General features: G+C 39.8%; 1 protein-coding gene across 1 annotated transcript in view; it reads left to right on the top strand.

The window, feature by feature from the left end:
- Positions 1–397: 397 nt before the first annotated feature.
- The window catches only part of pnpla6 (patatin-like phospholipase domain containing 6), a 42,797-nt gene continuing 16,997 nt past the window's right edge, over positions 398–26,197 (top strand). The window contains exons 1-29 of the mRNA XM_059336516.1: positions 398–444; positions 6,733–6,821; positions 9,894–9,947; positions 10,232–10,319; positions 10,427–10,509; positions 10,662–10,753; positions 10,860–11,000; positions 11,355–11,514; positions 12,362–12,442; positions 12,720–12,848; positions 13,020–13,100; positions 13,363–13,498; positions 13,651–13,725; positions 14,875–14,975; positions 15,186–15,365; positions 16,873–16,950; positions 17,650–17,855; positions 18,135–18,266; positions 18,775–18,898; positions 19,501–19,614; positions 19,694–19,769; positions 19,865–20,014; positions 20,690–20,753; positions 21,029–21,197; positions 21,283–21,465; positions 21,644–21,762; positions 22,552–22,708; positions 23,578–23,694; positions 23,864–23,933. Of these exons, the coding sequence (XP_059192499.1) occupies positions 6,774–6,821; positions 9,894–9,947; positions 10,232–10,319; positions 10,427–10,509; positions 10,662–10,753; positions 10,860–11,000; positions 11,355–11,514; positions 12,362–12,442; positions 12,720–12,848; positions 13,020–13,100; positions 13,363–13,498; positions 13,651–13,725; positions 14,875–14,975; positions 15,186–15,365; positions 16,873–16,950; positions 17,650–17,855; positions 18,135–18,266; positions 18,775–18,898; positions 19,501–19,614; positions 19,694–19,769; positions 19,865–20,014; positions 20,690–20,753; positions 21,029–21,197; positions 21,283–21,465; positions 21,644–21,762; positions 22,552–22,708; positions 23,578–23,694; positions 23,864–23,933 (3,208 nt within the window). The 5' untranslated portion in view covers positions 398–444; positions 6,733–6,773. The remainder of the gene's footprint in view (positions 445–6,732; positions 6,822–9,893; positions 9,948–10,231; positions 10,320–10,426; positions 10,510–10,661; positions 10,754–10,859; positions 11,001–11,354; positions 11,515–12,361; positions 12,443–12,719; positions 12,849–13,019; positions 13,101–13,362; positions 13,499–13,650; positions 13,726–14,874; positions 14,976–15,185; positions 15,366–16,872; positions 16,951–17,649; positions 17,856–18,134; positions 18,267–18,774; positions 18,899–19,500; positions 19,615–19,693; positions 19,770–19,864; positions 20,015–20,689; positions 20,754–21,028; positions 21,198–21,282; positions 21,466–21,643; positions 21,763–22,551; positions 22,709–23,577; positions 23,695–23,863; positions 23,934–26,197) is intronic.

Here is a 26,197-nt window from a genome sequence, read left to right as displayed (position 1 = left end):
GCAAGAACAGCAGACCAACATTAATTGCAAGAAGTAATTTTGTGCATTTTTACACATCGTTTTTAAGATTTCATGCTCAAATGCATGTAGTTTTACTGAGGGCCACTTCAAGTGAGGGTGCGGGCCGTATGCGGCCCACGGGCCTCCAGTTGCCCATCCCTGGTATAGGTCAATATAATATGTCACTCATCCTTATATTATCCAATCCTGATTCGACTGGTTGTGTTCCTCAATAATCATTGGTCACTGGCTATTTATTTACATTTGTGGGTGGGATATAGAGCATTTCCCCCAGCTTTGCGTTCTGATTGGTCCGTCTTTACAGCGTCTCAATTGCTGATTGGCCAACGTTCCGGTGGAAGTAAACAGGAGGGGCTTTGATCGGAGATTTCCGTTGTATGTTATTGACAGTCAGTGACGATTGACGGGAGTCCATCAGCTCAGGTAAATGCTTCTTTTCTAACCTGTCTGTAATTTACAGACATGGTTTCAGTATGATGAGGTTTTAGGCGCACTGTCGTGTGATTTACTGAGACCTTTCCTTTAGCGTGTGTGAGTATAGTCCATAGTGAAAGCAATCCATAGTGTGTCTAACGGTGGAGCTCGGTGTGATTTATCCTGCGGAGGTCAAAAACCAAAACGCATCCCATACCATTCGCCTCTCAACAATAATGAGAGTTTGGAGTTATTTTACTTTGCTGGAATGATGACCAGAGTAAACTGCCATCAGTAGCACTGAAAGCTAGCTAACGTTACCGTTATCCGGTGACAACGTTAGCCACAGGGATAACGTTATGGACGGGATCGTCTGCCAGGTGCCCTCTGCCCTGAATGGTGGAAACATGTTTCATTTTACTATTTTCAACGTCACGAAAATAATAACCGAGGCTTAAAAATTATACCGCCTGAAACGACGAGTGTTTCACCAAGTGGAAATGCTACACATGTCCCTATACAAACAATAAGGCCTGTCTATATCTTTTAGCCACAATCCTCAATAGCAGGGATGGACAACTGGAGGCCCGGGGGCCGCAGATGGCCCGCCGCCTCACTTGAAGTGGCCCTCGGTACAACTACATGCATTTGAGCATGAAATCTTAAAAGTGCAGGGTAAAAATGCACAAAATTACTTATTGCAATAAATGTTAGTCTGCTGTTCTTGCACTGATAAAAAAGAAATCGCAGTAAGTGGTTATTTTTTATTAGCTTTTTTATTCCTATTTATACTGTTATACATGCATTTAAGGATGAAATATAGTTTCATTATAGAAACTTCTGAGACCTGAGACTGTTAGCTAGCTCAGCTAACGTTACACCACTGCGTCAAAACACCGGCTACTGCTGTGCATCTGCTACTTGTTCTACTAGCTGGAGGTTTATTGAGAGAAAACAGCACTTTTTAGTATTTTGTTAAGTGTTCCCCGCCTTCTCGACGTGTTTACAACACAACTGAATAATCCTGCCAGAGGGATTTACGGGAGGTCAGTAAGGCAACACCTCAGTGGGTTCAAATTATGCAAAACTATTTTGGCTGGAGGGAAATATGAGCTGATGTCGACCCCTGGGTTCACCTTGGTCAGTGCTTATGTTGTATTTATTTCTTTATAATCCCCCATGTGCTCAAACTTTGTTTTCCGGCTTGTCTTCTGGTGTCAAAGGTGACAGACCTTTAAGTGTCTGAACAAGTTGGTGTAGCTTTAGTTGACACTAGCACATTGAATCAAAGACGTGTTTCTCTGTGGTTCTATTCTTCCACTGATAAATCATTAAAATATGGATGCATTGAAGTCACTTTTAATGTTTTTACCTTGTGTCTAACGTTTTACAGCGCCTACTGGGCAATATATCGATATTATATTGATATCATGATTCATGATCTGAGACTAGATATTGTCTTGGTTGTTAAGGCTGCATTATAGCAATGAGATATCATTTTCTGAATTTACCAGACTCTTCTAGCTGCTCACAAAGTAATTATATTTTAGATTACTGGTGATTTTATATTAAAATTCACATTGTGTAAATATTTTGTGAAACCTCCAATAGTCAACCTTACATTATCATGGCAATATCATTATCCGTGTATTTGGTCAAAAGTATTGTGATATTTCCAGCCATACATTTTCTAAATGTGGGTTCAATCACATCGTCCTACAGGCGTGTTGTTGTTATTGTGAATCTCATGGCCCAGAGGGTGTATTGTGTGAGGTGAAAACAGACATGGTTGTGTTAGTGGTCGGCCCAGGTCTGCCCCTGGACAGTGGAGTCAACACTAGCTTCATTGTTAGTAGAGAACAATGAGAATAGGCCTGCATGGAGGGAGGCACTGCTAGGAGGCTTAATGTCTCATCTCTAGAGGATAGACGGCCTGTGCTTCTCTACCAGTGTTATTACCACACAAGATGCTGTGTAGAGGCAAAGAGAGACAAAGTGTAATGTGTAGCAACAAGTTTTGGCCAACTTTTCTTTCCGCAATGATGAAATTGTTACGGGGCTGCTGCACAAGAGACAAGTAGGAACATGTTAGTTTTACAATACCAGAGAAAACAGTTACATCTCCAAATCAACAAGCTATTTTCAATTGTGAAGTGTTGCTTTTTTTCAGAATTGAAGATTTTCAAATTATGGCTTGGCAACTGCCCAAGTACAATGAATGAGAAATCCAACTGTAGCCAACTGACATTTGGTGCTGTTTTCCCACTCTGAAGGATTGACAGATATGTAGCGAGTCTGATGAATGTATCAGACACACATTTCCATTAATTTACCTCATTTTTTATTTGCATGCAGAATCACTTATACGGAAAAATCATTCACAATTTCTATTAAAAATCAAAACCTTATCTATGAATACATACAAATATCAGATGATTATGTTTCATTATAGAACTTTACTATACAAATATTTTTATGTCATAGATAGGTGCTGACCACAGAATAGTCAACATTAATGCTGGCGATTGTCATTTGAGAGATTATGGTCTGTCTGTGTCCCTGCAGTGTGTTTTTTTTGTTACTCACAGGATTACTTCATGTAACGTGACACCACATCCTCGCCCCTTCACTGATTGAATTTCATCAATGCAGCAGTTCAGCCACCCTCTCCCTGCCACTAATGTTATAGATTAGGCAGGAAATACATCAGACAAAAGACGCAGCTGATGCCAGTCTGTGTTGTTGAATTGTATGTAGGCTGGTTCATCTTGGGACATTGCTGCTATTTGCAGAAATGTTCTTAAAACTTAAGCATTCATTATGAAAATAAAACAGTCGTCATTATTAACCAAACCTCAGATTAGAGATTTGAGATAAGTCAATTTACAGAAAATGTTTTTGATAACTATGGTAAATGGTAAATGGACTGCGCTTTAGACTGCAGAATGTGCTCATTCACCCATTCTTGCACACATTCATACTGTTGGCCGTGGATAACTCTTTTGATAATTAATGTTCAGCCATTTTTATGCAAAAATACAGAAATAAAACAACAAGTATAGTACAGGATGAGAAGATTTCCTGCTCTCTTTGGCTTGTCTTTGGATTTTTGACTTTAATCAACAAAAATATACATTTGAAAAAATATTTCATTGTGATTAATTTGACTGATATTCCAATGGCAATGTGGTTTATTATTGAAGGCATTGATGAACTTGTGAAGTTTTGCATCATTATTCTCATTCAATTGAAAATTATATTAAAATGATCAGGGTGTGATTTTTCGCTGCTGTAAGGATCTCTACCAAACAATGTTTTCTTAAGTCTGTGGAACATCTCTGCAGCACAACAATATAATTAATTCAGTATGGTATATCTTGACACATATTTTACCTTAAACAAATCTTGTGCCTCCTGTGATATTCATCTTGCACTACTGCATATGATCAGATGCATCACAATGCCTTGTCAGACTAAATGGAGATCATTCTTGTTTTTTCTTTTTTATCTTCATCAACGAATATTAGCACACATTTAAACACAAGAACCTACTCTGACCGTACACTAAGATTCAAACATTACATTAACACTCAGGACTCAGAACAAGAGGCCTGTTCTTCTTCTATGGCTATGCTAATGTCTTTTCTCTAATAGTCTTGAAGTTTTGGCTATTAGCCATGAGACACTTGCCTGTTCATGCTAGTGATGTAGCCTACTTTGTATGCCCTCAGCAAACCTGAAATGTGTTGATAGCCAGCCTGTTTTCCCTCCAGCCTCACTTTTCTGCTGGAGTCGACAGAGCAGCAGTGGGAAATCGGTGGACCTCGACAAGCTAAGCTAGCATAGCTGTTTATTTGTCCACAGACAGTGAATGAAGCTTGTTGTCCCAGCTACTGCACATACGCCTGTGTCAGCTGAATCAGTCTGTATTGGCTGATATGGGCAGAGAGGTGGTATGTAGTTGGCCTGGATGAACTTTGGGAATTATTGGTTCACCGCAGCAGCTCACGGATCAGAGGATCTATTTTTTAAATTATTTTGTAAATGTATATGTATTAATATACATGTATTATATATTATGTATTAGATGTATAATGAAAATTAATTATTTTATTTTCTAGAGAATCCACTGTTTAAAGTCCAAGTTTCTTTTAAAAGTTGAATAAATATCCAGCAAAATCCAAAATCAATGAGTCATTATGTTGAATAATCTTGATTTCAAAATTGACCCAAATAATAATTAAGCAGTCCTCTCTAAATCCCCACAAGCAGTGGTACCAATTTATTGGGACAGTAAGAAGATCATGCTGTCAGGAGGTGAATTGAGAAGGATAGATGGATAAAAAGGGGGTAGGGGCTACCATCTGGATGGGTTTTTATCTGTTATCTCCATTTTGTGTGTGTGTGAGTGTGTGTGTGTGTGAGAGAGAGAGAGAGCCTAGTCCAGTGCAATCATTTGATTATTCTCTGCTTCTTGTACCAAGTTAAAGCAAGATTAAGGTTGATTGTTATAACCAGACAGTTAAGAGTACAAACAGTGACGTTCAAACCCTCTGCTCCTAAGCAAGGATATATCAGCTTCATATTCCTTTACTTGTTAAACCACAATTTTCTGGTGTCTCTTGGAATAGCTCTGGGCAATTTAGTGTTTGTTTATGTGCATGCTTGTCCATAGTTACAATAACACTTTCTCTTAATAGGAGTACAAACTGTGCTGAGGTAATTATGTAGACAGGAACTTAAATAGTCTGCAGCCTTAACAAAACACTGCTGAGTCCTGAAGTTTGAATGGAGGATTTTACTCATTTTTAACCTGAAGCGAATTATTGATCACTTGAAACCCTCGGGTTCCCCTACTGATGTTTTCCCTCCCAGCTTTTTTAAAGACTTCTCGGACACCATTGGACTGCATATTCAAAAGACGCAACAGCAGTCTTGGTTCAGGTGTTGTAGCTCTTTTTAAGCAGGCAGTGGTGCAGCTTTTGATCAAACAAATAAATCTAGATACCTCTGTTTTATCCAATTTTATTTCAAAATATTTGAGAAAGCTGTACTAGATGTGCATGGCCTTCTTGAGGTTTTTCAGTCCGGATTTAAAGCACTAAAAACTACTTGTAAGAGATTTTAATGATCTTCTTTTAGCTACTGACTCTGAAGATTCTGCCATCCGCATGCTTTTAGACCTGACAGCTGCCTTTGGCGCAATAGACCATGATATCCTCATCGTTTGCCTGGAGCATTCTGTGGGCATCAGTGGTAGTGCTCTCTTGTGGTTTAGATCCTACCTGTCTGATAGAAGTTTGGTGACTCCTTCCTCCCATGCACCTCTCACATGTGGAGTCCCTCAAGGTTCCATTCTTGGGCCTATTGTTTTTTTCTCTCTATCTGGTCCCATTAGGTGCTATTACTCTCTAGACCCACTGTTGAAGTGTCTGGATGACATCAAAGCTTGGATGGCTTTGAACTTTTTTTTTAATTTTAAAGAGAGTAAAGCCAAAGTCATCATTTTTCGCACCAGTGGTGCCTCTCATTCTCCACTAGACCATGGCTCCTTTGATCCTTATGTCAAACCAACAGTAACCCATCTGGAAGTACAAAATAGACAGTGATTTTAAAATGGATAAACAGATAAACGCTTCTTCCAGCTGAAGCAACTGTCTTTCTGTTAATGTCTTTGAGATAGTTTCACATGCTTTTCTCACAACTTGCCTAGACTACCTCAATGTACTTAATGTTGGTGTTAGCCAGGCCTCATTGTCTTGTCTGAAGCTGGTCCAAAATGCTGCTGCTCGCCTCCCAACACGAACTCGTAAGCGAGAGCACATTACTCCTGTCCTGGCCTCCCTGTCAATTTTAGGATTAATTTTAAGATTTCATTGTTTGCTTATAAAGCATTGAATGGGTTGTCTCCATCCTACCTCTCCGACCTTTTATACCCATATGTCCCATCACTGTCACTGAGGCCTGCAGATCAGTTACTTCTGGTTACACCTAACGCTAGGCTGAAGCACAGGGGAGACCGGGTCTTTGCCATTGTAGCCCTAAACTCTGGAACCAGCTTTGTTTCTCTTTCTATGTCACTAATGTAAAGCACTTTGGTCAACTCTGTTGTTTTAAAATGTGCTCTATAAATAAAGTTGGATTGGATGATTGTGGATGTCGAGTTTCTACTGGTAAGGTAGCATCTGTCCATCTGGCATCTACAATTCACTTGTACTTTTGCGATTGTGGCATGTCAAAATGTCTTCCATGAAAAAAAGGCCTGTTTACTTTATTGATGTCTGTCTTTGTTTCCAGTGGCCATTGATGGACCATCCCTATGAAGAAACAGGGTTACAATGGGACAAAGTACCTCGGAACAAGAGGTCCAAGAAAACAACCCCGAGGTTGGTGTGCTCATTGGATTTATTTGCATAATGATTTTTACACATGGAGTAAAACAATAAAACCTTGGAAAGAACAAATAAATGCACTGTGTGTCATCGGAAATTGACAAGGGGGCAAACAGATATGGGTGAATCTGTATTGCCAAATTTCATTCTTTAAAGTGGAGGAGACAGGCCTGCTGCAGACACACAGAAAGACTGTCACTAATAATAAACAGATGCTCTGTGAACGTCCATAGTTGTTTCATACAAAATAGGGTATGTCATCCCACATCTCAGCACAAAACGCAAGTACCTTGTATTGACTAATGAGAAAATGCACTTAATTTACATGTTTTGTGGCAATTACACTAATTTTACTAATTGCAGCCAACTAGCAGCACAGGACACAATAAAGGCTCATAACAACAAACTGCCTTTCTTGGCATCCAACTCAACATGACCTTTCCCAACACTGGTCTGATGAATGTGGCTACTAAACTCAGCAGTTTTTCCCCAGCTAAACTTGAGAGTTCAAACAGCCACAATCACAGGTCATAATATTCCCACAATGAAGCAGCCCTCACCAAGTCATTTGGGATTTTGAGCTTCCCTTTAAAATAAAGTTTTTGATGTTGCTGACTGTTATCTTACTAATCTAATACAATACACAAGCTATGCCCCATGCCTTTATCTTTTTGTCCCATCATATATTTACTTGTTGATCCTTCTATTTTTGGAAAATAATTGAATCAAACCCAGAACTTAGCCCAAAGCTGTACATGACAAAACCCTTTTGATCTCGACCAAGTACATTGTCCAGACCCGTTAGGCTCGTTCTGAACTTTATATTGGAAAGTTATTCCCTGAATAAGAATAGGGAAGAACCTGAATAAATATAATGAATTAAGGGTAGAAATGCACAAATTTAAGATCAAAACATACAGCGCCACAGCAAATCACATCACGTGCGTCAAGTGCTGCTCCTTTTGCTACAGGTTGTAGAAGACCACACAGATTAATACTTTTACAAATATATTAAGTAAAAGATGACATACGACAATGTCCTCTAGGGGTGTGCCATATTGTATCGTTCAAGATTATACCAGTATATTTTTTTTATGAGTAAAACAATGATATTGGCAACAATCCTACTTCTTGACATAGTGGCGTAAGGGTTTCCCATTAATTACCTAGACTGTGGCGGCCCGCTATAGTCTCATGTGCTGCGCTAACGTCACATTTCAAGCTACTGAAATTATATCTACACTATTCATAATATAAAGTTATTTTGTATTGTGTTGCTCAGCAGAGTGTCTGTCACAAGCCCGATTTCTAACCTCTAGGCCACGGACTGCCCACTTTACAGTACATTTTAGATTTATGATTGATTTTTATTATGTTGAACTAAAAAAAACATATTTTCTATATATTTTTCAGTATTTTGTAATATTGTTAGCGCAAAAATACCCTGAAATATTGTGATAATCTTTAAGGGGCATATGGCCCACCCCTAATGTCCTCATATGTAAAACACCATGTAAGAGAACACTGCTAATCTTTTAGTTACAGACTTGCAGTTTGTCAGTTTATTGGAGCAATCTATCACCTTTAGACTCTAAATTTGAACACATGTGTACACTTTCCACACTTTGAAACTCTATTTCGCCTCCAGCTAAAGTATATTTCTGTGCGCACTTCCTGCCTATGCACTCACCCATCTGTCAGCCCTACCGTCAATATCCCCTGTGTCCAGCTTAGGCCTTTTACTGCCAAATAACCCTTAGCTTCTCACACACTGATCAATAACCACTGATAACAGACATGCGGTTTCATTGGCTGTCAGCCAGAACACTAAAAACATATTACTCTTGCTCTTACAAAACTGTAACTGATGGCTTACTTGCCAAACACACGCACACGCACACACAAACACACACACACACACACACACACACACACACACACACAGGAAAGCAAACAATCTTATCTAGGCCACACAGGATCTCCACCCCCTGCATCGACAGTTTTGTTTTGATGCGTAAAGACATTCAATGATCGATGGACTTTAGTGATAGCAGTCTCCTTAATCAAAAGGAAAAACTTCTCTGCTTACTATGAGCACTGTTTGTTTAGCTGGTTGTTTTCAGAAGGCAATGCACATGATAAGAAATAAGCTATTTCTTAGTTGTTTTGCTTTTCTGTCTTGGTTTCTTTTTTAATGCTTTGTTGCTGTCTGTCTCTCTGCCTCGCCCATGTCCAGTTCCATCAGTTTTCATTATGTTCACACCACCTGTTTTTTTTAAGCCTATTCAAGGCAGACTGGACTGCCCAAACCACTGAAGTAAGATAGGAGTTAGGGGAAATCTGGGCCTGATATCTGCCACGGATTATCTTGTGGAGTAATCTGCTGACTGTGGCTTTTCCAGTGGACTCCAGACCACTCGGAGCCTGATAGGATTTCTTTTCCTGGAGTCTTTATTTAGTTTGTATCGATATTAGAACGCTAGTTGGATTTATTGTAGCAAAACAAACAAGCTCATCATGGCTACAGAACATGCACACTCCCTCCAGTAACAGATTTGTTTAGATTAATCATTCTCTCATCTGGGCTGCACTCTACCACCCGGCCATGGTATGCTCTTTACAGTGTACCAGTTTGCGGCCTGTAAACCCAGCAGACTCACATCTGGTATCCTCAGTCTATACATATAGCATAGAAACTGTGAGTGGTGCTCACTGTTTTAAACAGATTGAAAAGTGGTTGTAGAGGTTTAGGAAACATTGGACACAAGCACATTTAAGGACACAAATGTGAAGAAGGTCAGATAAGATGTTAAATGTTCATTCCCTTCTCCTTTTGGCTACTGTACACTGATAGTCAGACATTCCTGCCTCCGGGTTAAATCCCTTATTCCCACATTCCATTACACTTCAGTGGAATTGAAACCTTCAGGCACACACAGTGTTTCAGTCTCAATATACTGTAGAAGCTTGCAGCCGCTGGGTGTCCTACAAAGGAACTCGCACACTGCCTGTTGAGGTTTTGTATGTTTGGATTTGTAAATTTTCTGTGTTTCTCTGTGAAATTAGGACGGGCTTGACAACATCAAGACATTTGTGGAGGAGGAACTACAGACGAGCATGGTGGGTGCAGGAAATCTCATTGCTGCCGTACATTTTTGCCACGAGAAGAGAGAGTCAGAAAATAAGAAAATAAGTCAGCTTAATAATATTTAGAAGTTCAAAGTTTAAACAGATAGAAGAAATGATACTTTTAAGGTTGAAAGGCATGTTTTCTTCAGGAAAAAAATGCCAAAATAACACCAAAAGACATGTCTGAGTTCTGCCAACTGTTAGTAAATATAATTTTAGTGCAACATTTGACCTTACCCATCAACTCTCCTCGTCTTTTCGTCTTTTCTCTTCAGATGGTGGGGATGGTGATCGGTGCGGGCATCGCCATAGTCCTCATCGCCATCCTCATCTTCTTCATCTTGCGGAGGATCCAGCTACGAAGTGAGCGATTATTCAGAACCCTATCTCACTGCACACTGAAAACACGCAATGATAATCATCAGAAATGTGAACTTGTATTTCAATGGTAATTTTCTTTTAATTCACAGATATAGAAGCTCAGGAAGCACCAAAATACCGCTTCCGCAAGAGGGACAAAGTCATGTTCTACGGACGAAAGATCATGCGTAAAGTGAGTGAGCGATAATATTAAAACAGTCAGTATGCAAATCAGTGCTGTAGTTATCATGGGCTGGCTTTGGCCAGCAGCGAGTCACATGTCATTCCTCTCAGTTTTAGTCTACTACAACAACAATATCTTGGAAATACTTTTTAAATCATCAGGTCTCGCAGTCTACCTCTTCCCTGGTGGGTACATCCTCTTCCTCTCGTCCGCGCCTAAAGAAGAAGCAGAAGATGCTCAACATTGCCAAAAAGTATGTCAGTAAAGTCACAATAAAACTTCTATTAGTCATGACTGTTCGTGATTTACACACTTTTTTCACCACTTCATCTCATCCCACTGTCTTCTCTGCTGTGTAGAATCCTGCGCTTTAAGAAGGAGGTGCCCATCCTGCAGGCCAAGGAGCCCCCTCCCTCAGTGCTGGAGGCTGACCTCACTGAGTTTGATGTGGCCAACTCCCACCTCCCCTCTGAGGTGCTGTACATGCTCAAAAACGTCCGGTAGGTTTGCCTTCTGTGTCACATCTGAAATTGTTTTATATTGTACTGATGTAAAACTAAAGGCCCAAACATGCCTGTGCACAACAGAGTTGATTTGCATGATTGGTAAACAACTCCTGTGAGACATGCTGCTTGTATAGCTCCCCCAGACATGCCTTTAATATGTATGGTTCTGTTATGCAGCGGTCGCCTAGTAACCTGTGCTTATAAAACTTGTTAATAGCATTCCACACAACTTAACACAAATTCTGAAAAAGCCCAGCATTTATGGATATAAATTGAGTGTCACATCTGAACACACCTGTTTGCATGTGTTTACAAACCTCCTAACTTGTCCTTTGTCCTCCACTACAGTGTGCTGGGTCACTTTGAGAAGCCCCTCTTCCTGGAGCTGTGTAAACACATGGTGTTTGTGCAGTTCCAACAAGGGGAGTACGTCTTCAGGCCGGGTCAGCCAGACAGCAGCATCTACGTGGTTCAGGATGGAAAATTAGAATTGTGCCTTACTGGAATGGTATGCAAGCTTGTGTGTGCAGGCATGCCCTGTTTACCCTGATTATAATCTGTGTATTTCATGCATATACTTGTTTATTATGGGGGATTAGATAAACATGGTGTCTCATGTTAAAAAAATTGCTCTGCTGAGAAAATGACAGCATAAAAAACTGGCATGAAAATTATATATTAACATAATTTTCCACAGTCACAGCCAGGGTTATGTCAGTGATTAGAAGCAAAATTGATCTGATGCATTGCATCAATTCTGCATCTGTATGACCAGTGGAAACCAGGAAAATAGCATGCATATGCTCCATAGGACAACATAAGAAAATGGCTCAATCTGGTGGAAAAAATTGAAAAAATACAGCCAGTGCTCTGGATTAGAAACCTGCTATAATAGTGTATATCATTTTATGATGTGATGGCCTTTAGGGCCTTTTGTCTTTTGTTCAGGAGCTGAGATTCATCATCTTAAATTATTAAAAATCAAACCCTTCCCAAAATGTATGCCATATGCATTAACAAAGCCAATATGTTCCTTGTGATACACAAGGGATCAAATCCACTAAGGTACTTAACCAGGGGTGTTCTGCCTTTAACAACACATTAACATTTGACTCAGATAATCTCATTAGGTAACAAGGTGGATGTGGCTGTTAGCAACGTAATGACAAATAAATATCCAGCAGCCAGTTTCCATGGCATTTAACAAGTCTTAGGTTGGATATTTGTCCTGATAGAGATTTCACTTTGAGCTTGATCTATATCTGTATGTCTGTAAAAATGAGTGTCCCTGCCAAAGTTCTTAATATATCTTAATGAACGCCAGCTGCTTCATGTGTCTTCTTTCTGTCTTCTAGGATGGCAAAGAAAGTGTGGTGAAGGAAGTGTACCCGGGAGACAGTGTCCACAGCCTCCTCAGCATCCTGGATGTCATCACAGTACGGCTCACCCACTTCTTGCTACACACACACACAAATTTGCACAAACAAGTTTGCTACGTCACACCTGTACCCCACCCACTTCCTTCTACAATCACCAGCTGATTCACCTAACCTTCTCCACTGGCAAACATGTGACTCACACATTGAACTATGGTTGTATGATGAAATTGAAAAATGAAATTACTGCCAGAACTGTCCAGGCAAAGCAACCAACCAATCAGATTTTTACAATGTGTACATTTTCTGAAGTATTCTGTGGACTTTGTGTGTCCAGGGCCACCAGAGGCCTTACCGAACTGTGTTGGCACGGGCTGCAGAGGTTTCCACTGTTCTCCGTTTACCTGTAGAGGCCTTCCTCTCTATATTTGAGAAGTACCCTGAGAGTCTGGTGCGGGTAGTACAGGTGAGTTGTGCATGTAATTCTCTCTCGCTCTCTCCCCATCTCTTCTATTTGCCTCTACTGTTGGCTAGAAACATATGCACTCATAAAACTGAAGTGGTTTTAAAGTGGTTTAAAATCATCTGTTAGTTTGCATTCGTGAGAAATGACTCACTTCCTGTTTGATCTGTTTAGATTATTATGGTTCGTCTCCAAAGAGTAACAGTCCTTGCCCTGCACAACTATCTGGGGCTCACCAATGAGCTCTTCAGCCATGTGAGTTTATTGAGACCCACACACACACACACACACACACACACACACATACATTATACCCCAGACAATCCCATGCAAACATCTGTTGGTGATGTGGTTTGGCATTTATCAGGAATTCTGCATCATTAGTTCAGTACACATGCTGTTGTTATTATGATTTAAGTCGCCAAATGCTAATCTTGAGTCTCTGTTTCCACTCTCCCCAATCAAACGCACACACACACACACACATCATATTTCATACCATTCACATGTCCTATAGGAAATGCAGCCCTCCCGTCTGCCACCACCGTCCCCCCACCCAACCCGCACCAGTCCCATTCGGCACGGTAAACGTTTTGGCAGCCTGACGGTGTCTGAGGAGCATCGGGAAGCTGCCATCAAGGGTGAAGCCACAGGTATAGAAATAAACTAGACTGTACAGTAATAGGAAGTTGTTCTGAGAGGTTGAAAAAAATCTTGATTATATAATGCATTTATGGGTCTACATTAAAGCTTGCATGTTTGTTTTCTTATTTATTGTGCCATCCGTTGTTTCCTGTATGTACAGGAGGGGAACAAGGGAGAGATGGAGCAACAGTGCCAACTCTTAGCAGGACCATCTCCATGCCTGTGGACATTGCAGGTGAGGAAATTCTCTCCTTTTCAGAGAGATAATGTTTTCTTAATGCTCTTCAGTTTTAACTTCAGGCTGTTCTAATTTGTGAAAGTACTTGGAAAGAAACATTCCTGATACCAGCCCACTCCGCTTTTCTGATGTCATACCTATCTCCACATGTCTTTTGTCTGGGGGCATGTTCACACCAGTCATACTAGTTATAAAGGTGAAGAAAAGCTATCTTATGCTCCTGCAGGTAGCGACACGTTAACACAGAGACGTTTTGGCATGAAGACACAGATATTGAAGTCTCACTGTCCACTTTTTATCACTTTTTTTTCTCATGGCTTTATGACAATAAAGGCAGACAGATCTGTCATAATAAATCTGTCTGAAGTCCCAGAGATTGAAATTTGGTAGTTTATTTAATCTTCTGACTTTCTAAATGTTGTGTGCCTGCACTTGGGTACAACTCAAAGTATTGAAATGCAACAATGTCAGCTTTCCTACTTTTGATTATACTTATAAAAAGTGAACACATGAAGTGACCACGTGAATTTTTATATTTGATTTGATATATTTATATTTTGCCATGTTTCCACTTCATGGAGCAGTGCGGCTCTGCTCACCTCAAATTGTTTTTTTTTTGTTTTTTCTATGAGCAAAGTTGTGGATGGTACCTGGTACCTGATGCTTTTTTCAGTTCTGCCTCTGGTCGAGGTTTAAAGCAAGCTAAGCTGCTGCTAGAAGCTGGGGTTAAAACACTGCAGACCACTGATTGATCAGCCCGTAAAACTACGCCATGCTATTGACAAAGTGCAGACGTTACTCTGTTGTTTGGTTTGCTGATAAAATGATTCAGAAAGTGTTGCATTGAAGATGATCATGCCAGTTTCATATAACAGCCATATGTTGATCAGCTGAGAATGCCGCAGGTACTATCTGCAGGGGAAAATGAAAATGAGAAAAATACCTGGCACAAACAGTGAGTGGAATAGAGCAGAGCTGTACCCTGCAGTGGAAACATGGCATTAGACTCATCCTCTACATATTGCATTAAAATGGACACTTGTATATAGATTCGAGAGATTGATGACCATTTTCATCTTCACGATTTTCTACTAACAAAAGCAGAATGTTGAATATTGATGGAACATCTACTTTTTGTCTGTGCAGGCATACAAAAAAGTCTGAGATCGGACTTTGACATGGCGTATGAAAGAGGACGGATCTCTGTCTCTGCAGAGGATGGAAACACTCCTCCTACATTCACTCGGGTCAGTGCACTGCAGACTCTTAAGACACAAAAAGAGATAAGGTTAACTGAGCTCCTGACATAAAATTGTGCAGTTGCATCAGCAAGACAAAGGTGTTTCAGAAGTCCACTACAAGGCAGAATAATAAAAAGTAATTCTGTGTATTATTAAGTTCCGAAAATATGTATCAATGTCTCTGTAAGGCTACTGAAATGTTGTGTTTTTTTACAGTCTGTATCCCAGGACCAGCGGGAGAGGAGGGTGACAGTAGATGAGGTTCCCTCAGGGATCTATCTGTATCCAGAGGAAGAGCCGGGAGTGGACAATATTTTCACACCTATATCCTGTCGAAGCAATGCTGCTCTGTTTGAGGAAGCTCAGAAAGAAATCCTCAAATTAATGAAGATTGAGGTTTGTTTATTTGTTTATTTTTTGCTTATTGATAGTGTGTTGCTATGTTATTGTGTTGTGGTATCACATGGCACTTAGGGAGTATGCCACAGACACTATTGAAAAGAGAAGAATCAAAATCAAAATCTTGTCAAATATTTTTCTTATACTATTTTACACAACCTGATCTGTATATATTTTTAGCACCAGAATCAAACCCACAAAGATTATAAATGAAAGCAAATCATCACCACGCATGACTCTGACTAGACTCTTTCCAAAATCACACACAGACCACTTACTATAATTTCCTGGTTTCTTTTTTTTTTTTTTATCAATAACATCAGTGCAAAAAGAACAAAACACATTAATCACACTGGCTGCACAACCCAGAGCACAATAATTAAAATACCAAATGACTTCAAGTTAATTTAAGACAATACTAGATGCTTTCTATAATATGTCAAATATATTTAAATGTGTTCCTAAATTATCACATTAGTTTTTTTAGTTATTTTTTTTAGCTGAAGCAGTCAATCTGTGTATTTAAAGCAGGATCTGAACTAGGGCAACTTTTATCAAAAGTTGCAATATGGACAAATGCAATATCTAAATCACAGGAGGTGCACAATCTGTTTAAAGCAAAAAGTAGAGAATTCTACAGAACTAAGGAAAAATCTCTGTTTGTTACAGATCCTCGCAAAAAAATCACAGCAAGATCATTTTAATATATTTTTTAAATAAAATGAGAATAATGATGCAAAAGTGATAATTCCCACCAATATCAAGATTTATATCAGGCTCATGGCAATTATGTCAACTACTGGCAATCATATAGTTTTTCCATATCGTGCAGCTCAATCTAAACATGCAGTCAGTGCAACGCCCTCATAATAATTTACTGTAGAATCAAATTCTCATGGATTAACAAATCATAATAGGCTTGTTACATTTTTTTCCATGAATGAGCACATTGTTACAAATCATTCTGGAGCATCTGCTGTCAGATTATGATGTGGAAAAGGGGGTCAGTCAGCCAGCAGGCCCACTCTGGAGGAGCTGGGCTCAGTCTACAGATGAGGGGGAGGGAGTGCTGATGGATCAAGCCACAGTCTAAGACATGAGCTGTGTGTTTGGTAATTTATAAGAAAAAAACTGGTAATAGATTAGGCACGCTGAATACCTTAAAAATCTGTTGAACTCTAGGCTAGGAACTGTAACACAATTAAATGCCCAACCCCTCTGTGCTAAATCATTGCAAATTTAATTTTAATGCAGTTTTCAGCCCAAGAATAAATCTGGTAGGAAGTTGTGTTCTCCTATTTGATGCAACATGTGCTAAATCCTCTCTGTGTGTCTCTGAGTTATACTGCTACAGCTATATTTCAAAACATATCAATGTATCATGATATGGATGATTTTCATCCAAAGGTGAACAAAGTAGAATGGAGACATTTTGTCCACTCCCTCTTTTATTTCTACTTGACCTGACTTTTGCCTTTTTTGTTGTTTTTCTGTTTTAATCCAGGATCCCTCCTTGTTAAATGGGAAAGTGACTCTGCACCATGCAAAAGCGGGAGCCGTCTTAGCCAGACAGGGAGATCAGGTACTTAACACAGACTGATCCGTCTTCCTTTGTAAAGCTTTTGTTTTTCTGTATTTTAAGGGTGATATAGAATGTATAGGATGTTATAGAACCATAGGAAAAAAACTGCAGATACTGCATTTCCCATCACATTCTGCAAGAGTGGAGTGCAGTATCTGCAGTTTTTATTTCTTATCTTTCTATGACATTTATTTTTGTGGGTTTTTATTTATATTTTATATATATTCTTTAAGCTTTCTTCTGTATTTAAAGAAAAATAAACCTTATTTTTCTGGGACCAGCCAACATTACTGTCTTGTAAGGAGGATCTCTTACTAAACCATGTTATGATATCTTTTTGTGAAGCACTGAAGTTAGGCTGAAACCCAGATTCCAAAAAAGTTGGGATATTGTCTAAAATGTAAATAAAACAGAATGTGATAACTCACTAAACCTTGGTGACATATGTTGTTTTTTTTAAGTCATATCTTATTGACATTAAATGTATTACTCTGTTTGCTACTTTCAGTTTTGCCTTGGTAGGACAGTATAGTAGCAGTAGTAGTAGCAGCATGTATAGTAATTAAATATAGTATACTTCTATAGTATAGTAGTCACTGCATCAACAGTTAAAATGTGTCGGAAAATAAAGAAATGTTGTCATTATCCTCCTCTTATTTTGTTTCTGTTCCCTTTCTCTTTCTCATTTCCCTCCTCCAGGACGTGAGTCTGCACTTTGTCCTGTCTGGCTGTCTCCATGTCTACCAGCGGATGATTGACAAGCAGGAGGCCGTCTGCTTGTTTGTGACCCACCCGGGGGAGATGGTGGGTCAGCTCGCTGTGCTCACTGGAGAGCCCCTCATCTTTACCATCAAGGCCGTCCGAGACTGTACTTACCTCAAGATCTCTAAGTCGGATTTCTACGAGTGAGTCGATCGGCTTTAATGCAGACTAAAAAGAATGTCTAATATTATTTATGTTCTCTCATTAATAAAACAACAATGTCCCATTGTATGTCCTACATTACAATTGCACATTTATCTGATGTCTATGAAGCTTCACATGCAAATTGAAGCCATACTGACTGATTGTTCTTCTATTATTGCTGGAACCGTTTAGTTGAGCTATAAATCATCTGCTCACAAACAATGTGAATGCTGTAGAGACAGTGTTGCTCATGTCTGTACTGTGTGCTCCCCCTGCAGGATCATGAGGGAGCAGCCCAGTGTGGTGCTGAGTGCAGCTCACACAGTGGCCATCCGCATGTCGCCTTTTGTCAGGCAGATGGACTTTGCTATCGACTGGATGGCTGTGGAAGCTGGCCGAGCCCTCTACAGGTATAAACACTTCGCTTCCTTTAGCAAATTTACTTGGCAACTTCTCTGTTTTACCCCTCTGAACCACATGCAATTTCAGAATGTGTTTTGCTTCTGTCACATCTTTGAAATCAGCACAATCATGGCTAAAAGTAGATGAAACTGAAAAAAGTTTTGGTTGCAGTATAACACAGTTATGTTGCCATAAATCATAAACAAAGAGAAAAAACCCAAGATGATTTAATGTGTTACACAGAATTTGTTAGTGCAAACAGTACATTTTTGGAAACTATTTTATGAGACAGGTAAAATAAAGTGATTGATGAAATGTCACTATTTTTATTTTAGATTTGGTTACTTTGAAGGACAGAACCGTTCATCAAACATGATTTGTTCAAGGAAAACATGCCTTTCAAACCCACCGATGGGTTGGGGGTTGAAATGGTTGTTCATTTGCCCAGTGTGTTCATGTACTGTTTATTTTTAATGGCTACTGTAATATCTGTGTTTTTATTCTTCACATCTACAGACAGGACGACCAGTCAGACTGCACCTACATTGTTCTGAATGGACGTCTACGTTCAGTCATCCGCAAGGCAAATGGCAAGAAAGAACTAGTTGGGGAGTATGGCAGAGGAGACCTCATTGGAGTGGTGAGAACGAGTCTTATTCTCATTCTGCCTGCATGTAAAAGAAACCTCAGCTATCAAAATGAAATTTTGAGCTGTAAATTATAGAAAGATAAGATAAAACGGGTAATCATTTTGATGCCTCAATGCCTGCTGCCATCGCAAGCAGAGCCGTGCTTTAGATTACAAAATTGTTTGTAATGCTATAAGAGTGGATTCTACCACATCAGGACGATTTAATAACATTTGTTTTCTGGGAGCGTCCCCAGTGGCACACCTGGTAGAGCGCATACCACAGAAGTCCCCGCAAGCATGCGGCCTGGGTTCGAATCCGGCTTGGAGCCCTTTCCCGCATGTCTCCCCCTTTCCCTCTGCATATCTCTACTATCAATAGACCTATAAAATGCCCCAAAATATCTTTAGAATAACATGTATTTTCTGCACTAGATCAGTGGTTGAAACAGACTGTACTGTATATGTTCCAATAATCCTGCACCATTTTGACTGAAATTGCTAACCCAATCATGTTTGATATTGATCAATCATTTTATTATTATTATTGTTATTATTATTATTACCCTCTTGCCATAATCAATTCTCAAACATCTCATGGACTCATATTTTAGGTGGAGGCTTTGACCAGACAGCCAAGAGCCACTACTGTCCACGCTGTGAGAGACACCGAGCTGGTCAAACTGCCCGAGGGAACACTCAACAACATCAAAAGACGATATCCACAGGTCAGTGTCTTCACATTGGTCTAGTTGTGCTTTTGTGTTTTTTTGGTTGACATGGTGCTGATGCCTGACGTGTGTTTAGGTGGTGACCAGGTTGATCCACTTGTTAGGCCAGAAGATTCTGGGGAACCTGCAGCAGGGTCGTGGGCCCTTCTCAGGTGAGGTGATGATAAGAAGCATTTGATGTGCACACAAACATTTCTACTTTACTGTACAGTATACGTCATTGATACGCTGTGGTTGTGGCTCCCAGGGTCGACCCTGAATCTACCCAGTATGACAGCCAGTGCTGATGTCACCAACCCTGCCAGCAACCTCTCCACTGTGGCTGTCCTGCCCATATGTGATGAGGTGCCAATCAATGCATTTAACCTGGAGCTCAGCCATGCCCTCAGTGCCATCGGTAAGCACAAACATTTTTTATTTTTCCACAGTTAACAGCCCTTTTTTAATTTGGGAATGCTGGATTTCTGTTTAATTCCTGTACATTAGCTGCATTTCCACCAAGATGTTCCTGATATTTTTTTGTCCGGGGACTGCTTTTCCAGGAATTTTGAAGTTCCTTCAGCATGTTGTTGTTGTTTAAATTTCAATTGCAGCCTAAAGACATGCAAAGGTTAGGCAAGTTAGTCTGCCAGGATATGAAAAAGCGACATGACATCGGAAGAGGGCTGCTGGTGGTTGCAGAGGTAAACACACTGCAGCCTGCAGTTCAAATTAACATGTTGGAAAAAAGGAAGATGAGAAATGTTCTCCCTTCCCCCTAAAATGGTTCTAAATCAACACCAGAATACTTCCCTGTTTTATGAATGAAGCCGTGCAGTGACGGTCAACCCTGCAAACCCCACTCTGAAAAAAGTACTACCCCCTGACAGAGTCTTTTTGGGGAGTAAAATGTGCCCAGAACTTGATGTAGAGCCTATTTCTTGTAGTTGAAACACACTGCAGTTACTCAAGAGGTTTCTAGTCTGTGGGGGAAAGTTCCTGCAGTCGAAAACACTCAAGTGGTCTTTACTGTCTTTTTACTAATTCATTTTACACTACCTGTGTTGTTTCTGTCTCTGTTTGACACTTGCAGGGCCCACTCTGCTATTAACCAGCGAAATAATCAGAGAGCGACTGGGCGCCTCTGCTTTGGACAGGTCAGTGGGTTCTCAGCCTCATCAGGCATCATCACAAAAGCTTTCCATCTGCAGCCTTTCTTAATTTTTTTCTCACACACTCACACTATAGTGGTCTCTATCATTTCCAATCACTATATTTATACAGTTTGCTCTTCCAGGCATCATAGTCTTTTTTTTGTTACATTTTACCAATCACTTTCCTCCATTCCTCTTGATCACAGTGGGTGTCTTAATTTTTGGTGAATTAAAACTATTCGATAAGCTGATCACTGCTTTTCTCCTGTATCCATCAGTATCCATGAGTACCGTCTCTCCGGCTGGCTGGCCCAGCAGGAAGACATCAATCGCATCGTCCTGTACCAGACAGACAACAGCATGACCCCGTGGACTCAGCGATGCATCCGCCAGGCTGACTGTATCCTCATTGTTGGCCTGGGGGACCAGGAGCCCGCCCTGGGAGAGGTGTGTGTGAGTGTGGTAAATACAAATACGTACATTTATTCTTTATGTCTCTTTTCTAACTCCCGTTTCTTCTCTCCCTCTCCAGTTGGAGCAGATGCTGGAGAACACAGCAGTTCGGGCTCTGAAGCAGCTGGTCCTTCTGCACCGAGAGGACGGGCCGGGCCCCTCCAGGACGGTGGAGTGGCTCAACATGCGTAGCTGGTGCTCCGGGCATCTGCACCTCAAGTGTCCCCGCAGGGTCTTCTCCAGACGCAGCCCCAGCAAACTAGTATGAAGAATAACTTGACTGTCATTTCGTTTTTTTCTGAAATTGTTATTCTTAAATATACTGTTATTTACTTTATTATGGTATGCTATACTAGCTGGAATCAGGAGTTAGAATTTCACTAAGAGTGCAGTCATGAAATTATGTTCTTTTTTCATGTGTATTTTCTATGTTTGTGCAGAGGGAGGTATATGAGAAGGTTTTTGAGAAAACAGCAGACAGGCACAGTGATTTCTCTCGGCTGGCCCGAGTCCTGACTGGAAACAGCATTGCCCTGGTGCTGGGAGGAGGTGGAGCCAGGTGAGCAGGGCTGAGCCCCAACTATCTAAACAGACACGTGGAGAGCAGGTTGTGCCTAACAGGTCTTGGGCTGCAGTCCAATAATCTTTTTTTTTTACAAAGGAAAGTTCCTATCTGGGTGAAATGAGCTGGAAATGTCAAAGTGGCAGTCATGACAATGGTAGAATTCTCTAAATGCTCAGGAAAGTTGCTTCAATACATCCTTTCTTATGTACTCATCAGCATAGTATACATCGTTTATGCAAGGAAAAGAGATAATGCTCTCACACAATCCCATGCTGCAGCAACACTTAAAGCGACGCACAGTTCGGCCTGTATTCTGTTTTTTATTTAAATTCCAACACCTTCCAACTCGATATCTTTCCGAGGTTGTACACATTTATAAACCCTGCATTAGATAACAGGGTGCAAAGTAACTAGAATGCTTTCTGTAGTCCATTATGGCAGTTGCTTCGTCACTAACTTTGTCTGTTGCATAATTACGTTGTCTAGTGTAAGTGCGGTCACATTTTCTTAGCATTGCAGTCTTGGTGTTTTGTTAAACCTTACATTAATCTTATTTAATTTGTCAGCTGCCATGAACTGAAGGATATTGTCATATCAAAATATACCTGCTTTATCCCCCATCCTATTAAACCAGATTCTGATGATTAAAATTAACTATCTTAAACCAAAGGAACCTCTCAAGTCAATTCCTACCAGTCATGACAATGTATTTTGCAACATATACAGTGTACTAAGTCATTCAGTGTACCTGTCTGTCGAACATGTTTGTTTTCCCTCATGCAGAGGCTGCTCTCATGTGGGTGTGATCAAAGCTATGGAGGAAGCGGGGATTCCTATTGACATAGTGGGTGGGACCTCAATCGGCTCATTTATTGGTGCATTGTACGCTGAGGAGAGGAGTGCTGTCAGAACCAAACAGAGAGCCAGAGAGTGGTCCAAGGTACAGTTCACAACTCAATCCATTATTCAGCCATCAACCATCAGCTTTGGTTTTTCAAATTGAACCAAATGACAACATAATGCTGCCCCATTGTGTGATTTATTCAGCATTTCAGTGGGAAAAGAGGCATGACGTGTAACACATCAGTGTCCTGTATGTGTGTCCTCTTTCCCCTTTTTCCATGTCAACCAGAGGCAGAATACCAGTGCTATATTCCTGCCTTCAACAGGCTGTTTTTAAATTAAATTAAATATGGACCAAAAGTAATATCCGGATATATTTAGGCTGATTATCGATATATGACAAATATCCCAATATTTTTATCGCAAAGTGAGAGCAAATGTTAAGTCAAAGCCAAATATGACATGACAGTAGTTTTATTGAAACTTTTTCTTTAGGGGAACATAAATACTTTATAACAACAGTAGTACCTTTTTTTTCTTCTTTTTTTTTTTAAATCAAAGCTCCATAAAGTGCACATTTAAATAAAAAAATATCTTAAATAAAAATAGCCTATGGAATAAAATAGGCCAATCTTTTTCTGAAATAAATATATTTATATGAGAAAAGAATAACGAACATTACAAAATAACTAAATATGACAAACCCTTGTAAGGGCAGCATTTATATATAAAGTAAGAAAAAAAATTGAACTATATCGATATATGCGATATGGTCTAATTCCATATCACATTTAAAATATATCGATATTTCGCCCAGCCCTTCCAGTCAGCTTTCAATTCAGTGTCTTTCGATTTTTTAAAATGTCTCATAACAGATGAGAAGCAGAAACCTTCACATTCTCAAACAAGACTAGATGATTGACATTACACTTTCACTTGATTTCTCTGTATAATGTTATTAAACAGGCGATGAACTCCGTCTTCAAAACTGTGCTGGACCTGACCTATCCCATCACCTCCATGTTTTCCGGTTCTGCCTTCAACACCAGCATCTATAAAGTGTTCCAGGACAAACAAGCTGAGGTGAGTGGATTACGGTTCAAAGGCATTTTTTAAGTTCACAGAGAATTTATTAACCGCTGCTGTAAGATCTGCCACAACTCAAGGGGGTCATGTTTTTGAAGCAGTCGCTAGGAAAAAATAATCAGAATAATATGGATTTATGAAACTGAAATACTTTGTGTGCCCCCAGGACCTGTGGCTGCCATACTTTAACGTCACCACTGACATCACAGCCTCGGCCATGCGTGTTCACCAAGATGGTAAGTGACAGCTGGGCTGACTGCAGGGCGGCTGCCACTCTATATCATATTACTATTGTGAATGGGGTTTTTTAAGCTTCAGATACATTAGGACAGTACTTTTCTACATTACAGTACACACACATATATAGATATCGGAAATAAAGGGCATGAGTGACTGCTTAAGTAAACATTTAACACAGCTAAATCAATAATACTGCTCTGAATGACAGAGAACTAATGTGTGACTTTGCTATTATCATCAATTCGAAAGTAAAAAAGCTGGGAATAATGAAGAAAAATGGCACATTAACTAAATATAGTGAATATGTTTGCATGCTGTTACACTCAATTGATTTTAGAAGTGACTTTAGGCAGTGTAGAACTTTTATGTGTTTTATAGAACAAGTCTATGGATATTGTATTAGCTGGCTTATGCATCATTAGAGTGACAGGACTGCATGTCCTCAGTTTAATGCTGGTATTCTCCAAACTAATTTGAGGCTGGTGTGTATTTAAACTGCTGCTGAATCCGGCACTTTGAGCAAACATCAAAGTAGTTACTGCCACACTCAGCTGCCAGCTGGAGGACCTTGCGAGTCTCGCTGGAAGTAGACAAGTTTAAGTTCCTCACATCAAAACCATAGACTGTATAATGAATGGACGGCGTGTCTCCACTTCCTCCCACTGCACAAAATGAGGCCAAAACATCCTGGACCCAGGAGCTGCCATCTTAGGCTGGTGGCATCCTTTGGAGCCATAATCTCTGTAGTAGTGATCAGGCCACTGGTGGAAGAAGTATTCAGATCCTTTACTTAAGTAAAAGTACTAATACTACACTACAGAATTACTCCACTACAAGTAAAAGTCCTGCATTCAAAACTTACTGAAGTAAAAGTACAAAAGTATCAGCATCAAAATGTACTTAAAGTATCAAAAGTAAAAGTACTTGTTATGCAGAATGGAACCACTCAGATTGCACTATATATTCTAAATATGTTATTAGATTATTTGTGTTGATGCTTATATGTAAGCAGCGTTTTAATTTAGAAAAGATAGGGCTCATTCTAACTACTTAATATACTCTTATGTGGTTGAATTTTTAAAGAAAGTCTAATCAGTTTAGATTGATCATGTTTTTTATGTTAAATCTCCACCTGAAAAGTAATTATAGCTGTCAGCTAAATGTAGTGGAGTAAAAAGTACAATATTTGCCTCAAAATGTAGTGGAGTAGAAGTATAAAGTTACATAAAATGGAAATGCTCATTTAAAGTACAAGTATCTCAAAATTGTACTTAAGTACAGTACTTGAGTAAATGTACTGTATCAGACGATATATGTATGTTATAGTGTGTGTTGAAATGACCCAAATAAGTTAGAGTGTCCTGTCTGCATACATTGCAGCCATGGAACCAAATGCGCTGCTTCATCTTAGTCACAAACTGGCTATTTTTGCCTCCATTAACATGCCAGTTTCAATCTTGTTTGGAGTATGCCACAGCTGCAGGCTTAGACAGAGGTTTCATGAAATATGTCCAAAAGACGATATTGTTTGGATGTTTCTATGCTTGTGTCTATATTTACTGAAATAATGGCTAATGTGTTCTGTTGACTTGCGTAAAAAGAAATGCACCATCACTAACATTAGTTGAAGTAGGTCTAGCCTTAAAGAAACCCCCCTTCAACCCTGCAAATCCAGTGAGTTATTTAACTTGCCATGTAACTTTTTGACATCGTCACAGTCATGTAATTTAGACACTGAATGTTTTGAATTATTATAATTCAGGATGGTTACTGGATTTGAGGGGTTTGCTTATGTTTGCATCTTGGCATGTGTATGAATTAACTGCTGGAGCAAAGCCTTTTCCTCTCTCTGTCTCATTGTTCCCATCATCTGCCTCTCTCACTTTACTGCACTAGTTTCTTCCCTTTTCATTCTTTATTTACTTTTTTCATTCCTTTCTCTTTCCTTCTCTGTCTTTTTTCTTTCTGACTTTTTCTTAATCTTAATTTTCTTCGGTCTCTTTTCCTTCCTTCTTAACTTCCTTCTTTTCATACACTAAATTGATAAAGCTGTAGATTTTTTCATGTTCATCACATTTGTGTCTTAAACTCCCAGACTATGCCCTATACTGTATATATCCCTTACATGAGGTCTCTCTCTGCACATAGAGAGACATTACAGTGCTGCCCATAGATAAAATAACCCGTGTAGTCGCTGACCCCAGAGCGCTGACTCCTCTCCCATGTCCGTGTCAACATGTAGGATCCAGAACACTCCACC

The sequence above is a fragment of the Centropristis striata genome, chromosome 1, assembly GCF_030273125.1.
Source record: "Centropristis striata isolate RG_2023a ecotype Rhode Island chromosome 1, C.striata_1.0, whole genome shotgun sequence".
Classification (NCBI taxonomy): Eukaryota; Metazoa; Chordata; class Actinopteri; order Perciformes; family Serranidae; genus Centropristis; species Centropristis striata.
This window is presented reverse-complemented; position numbering and strand designations above follow the sequence as displayed.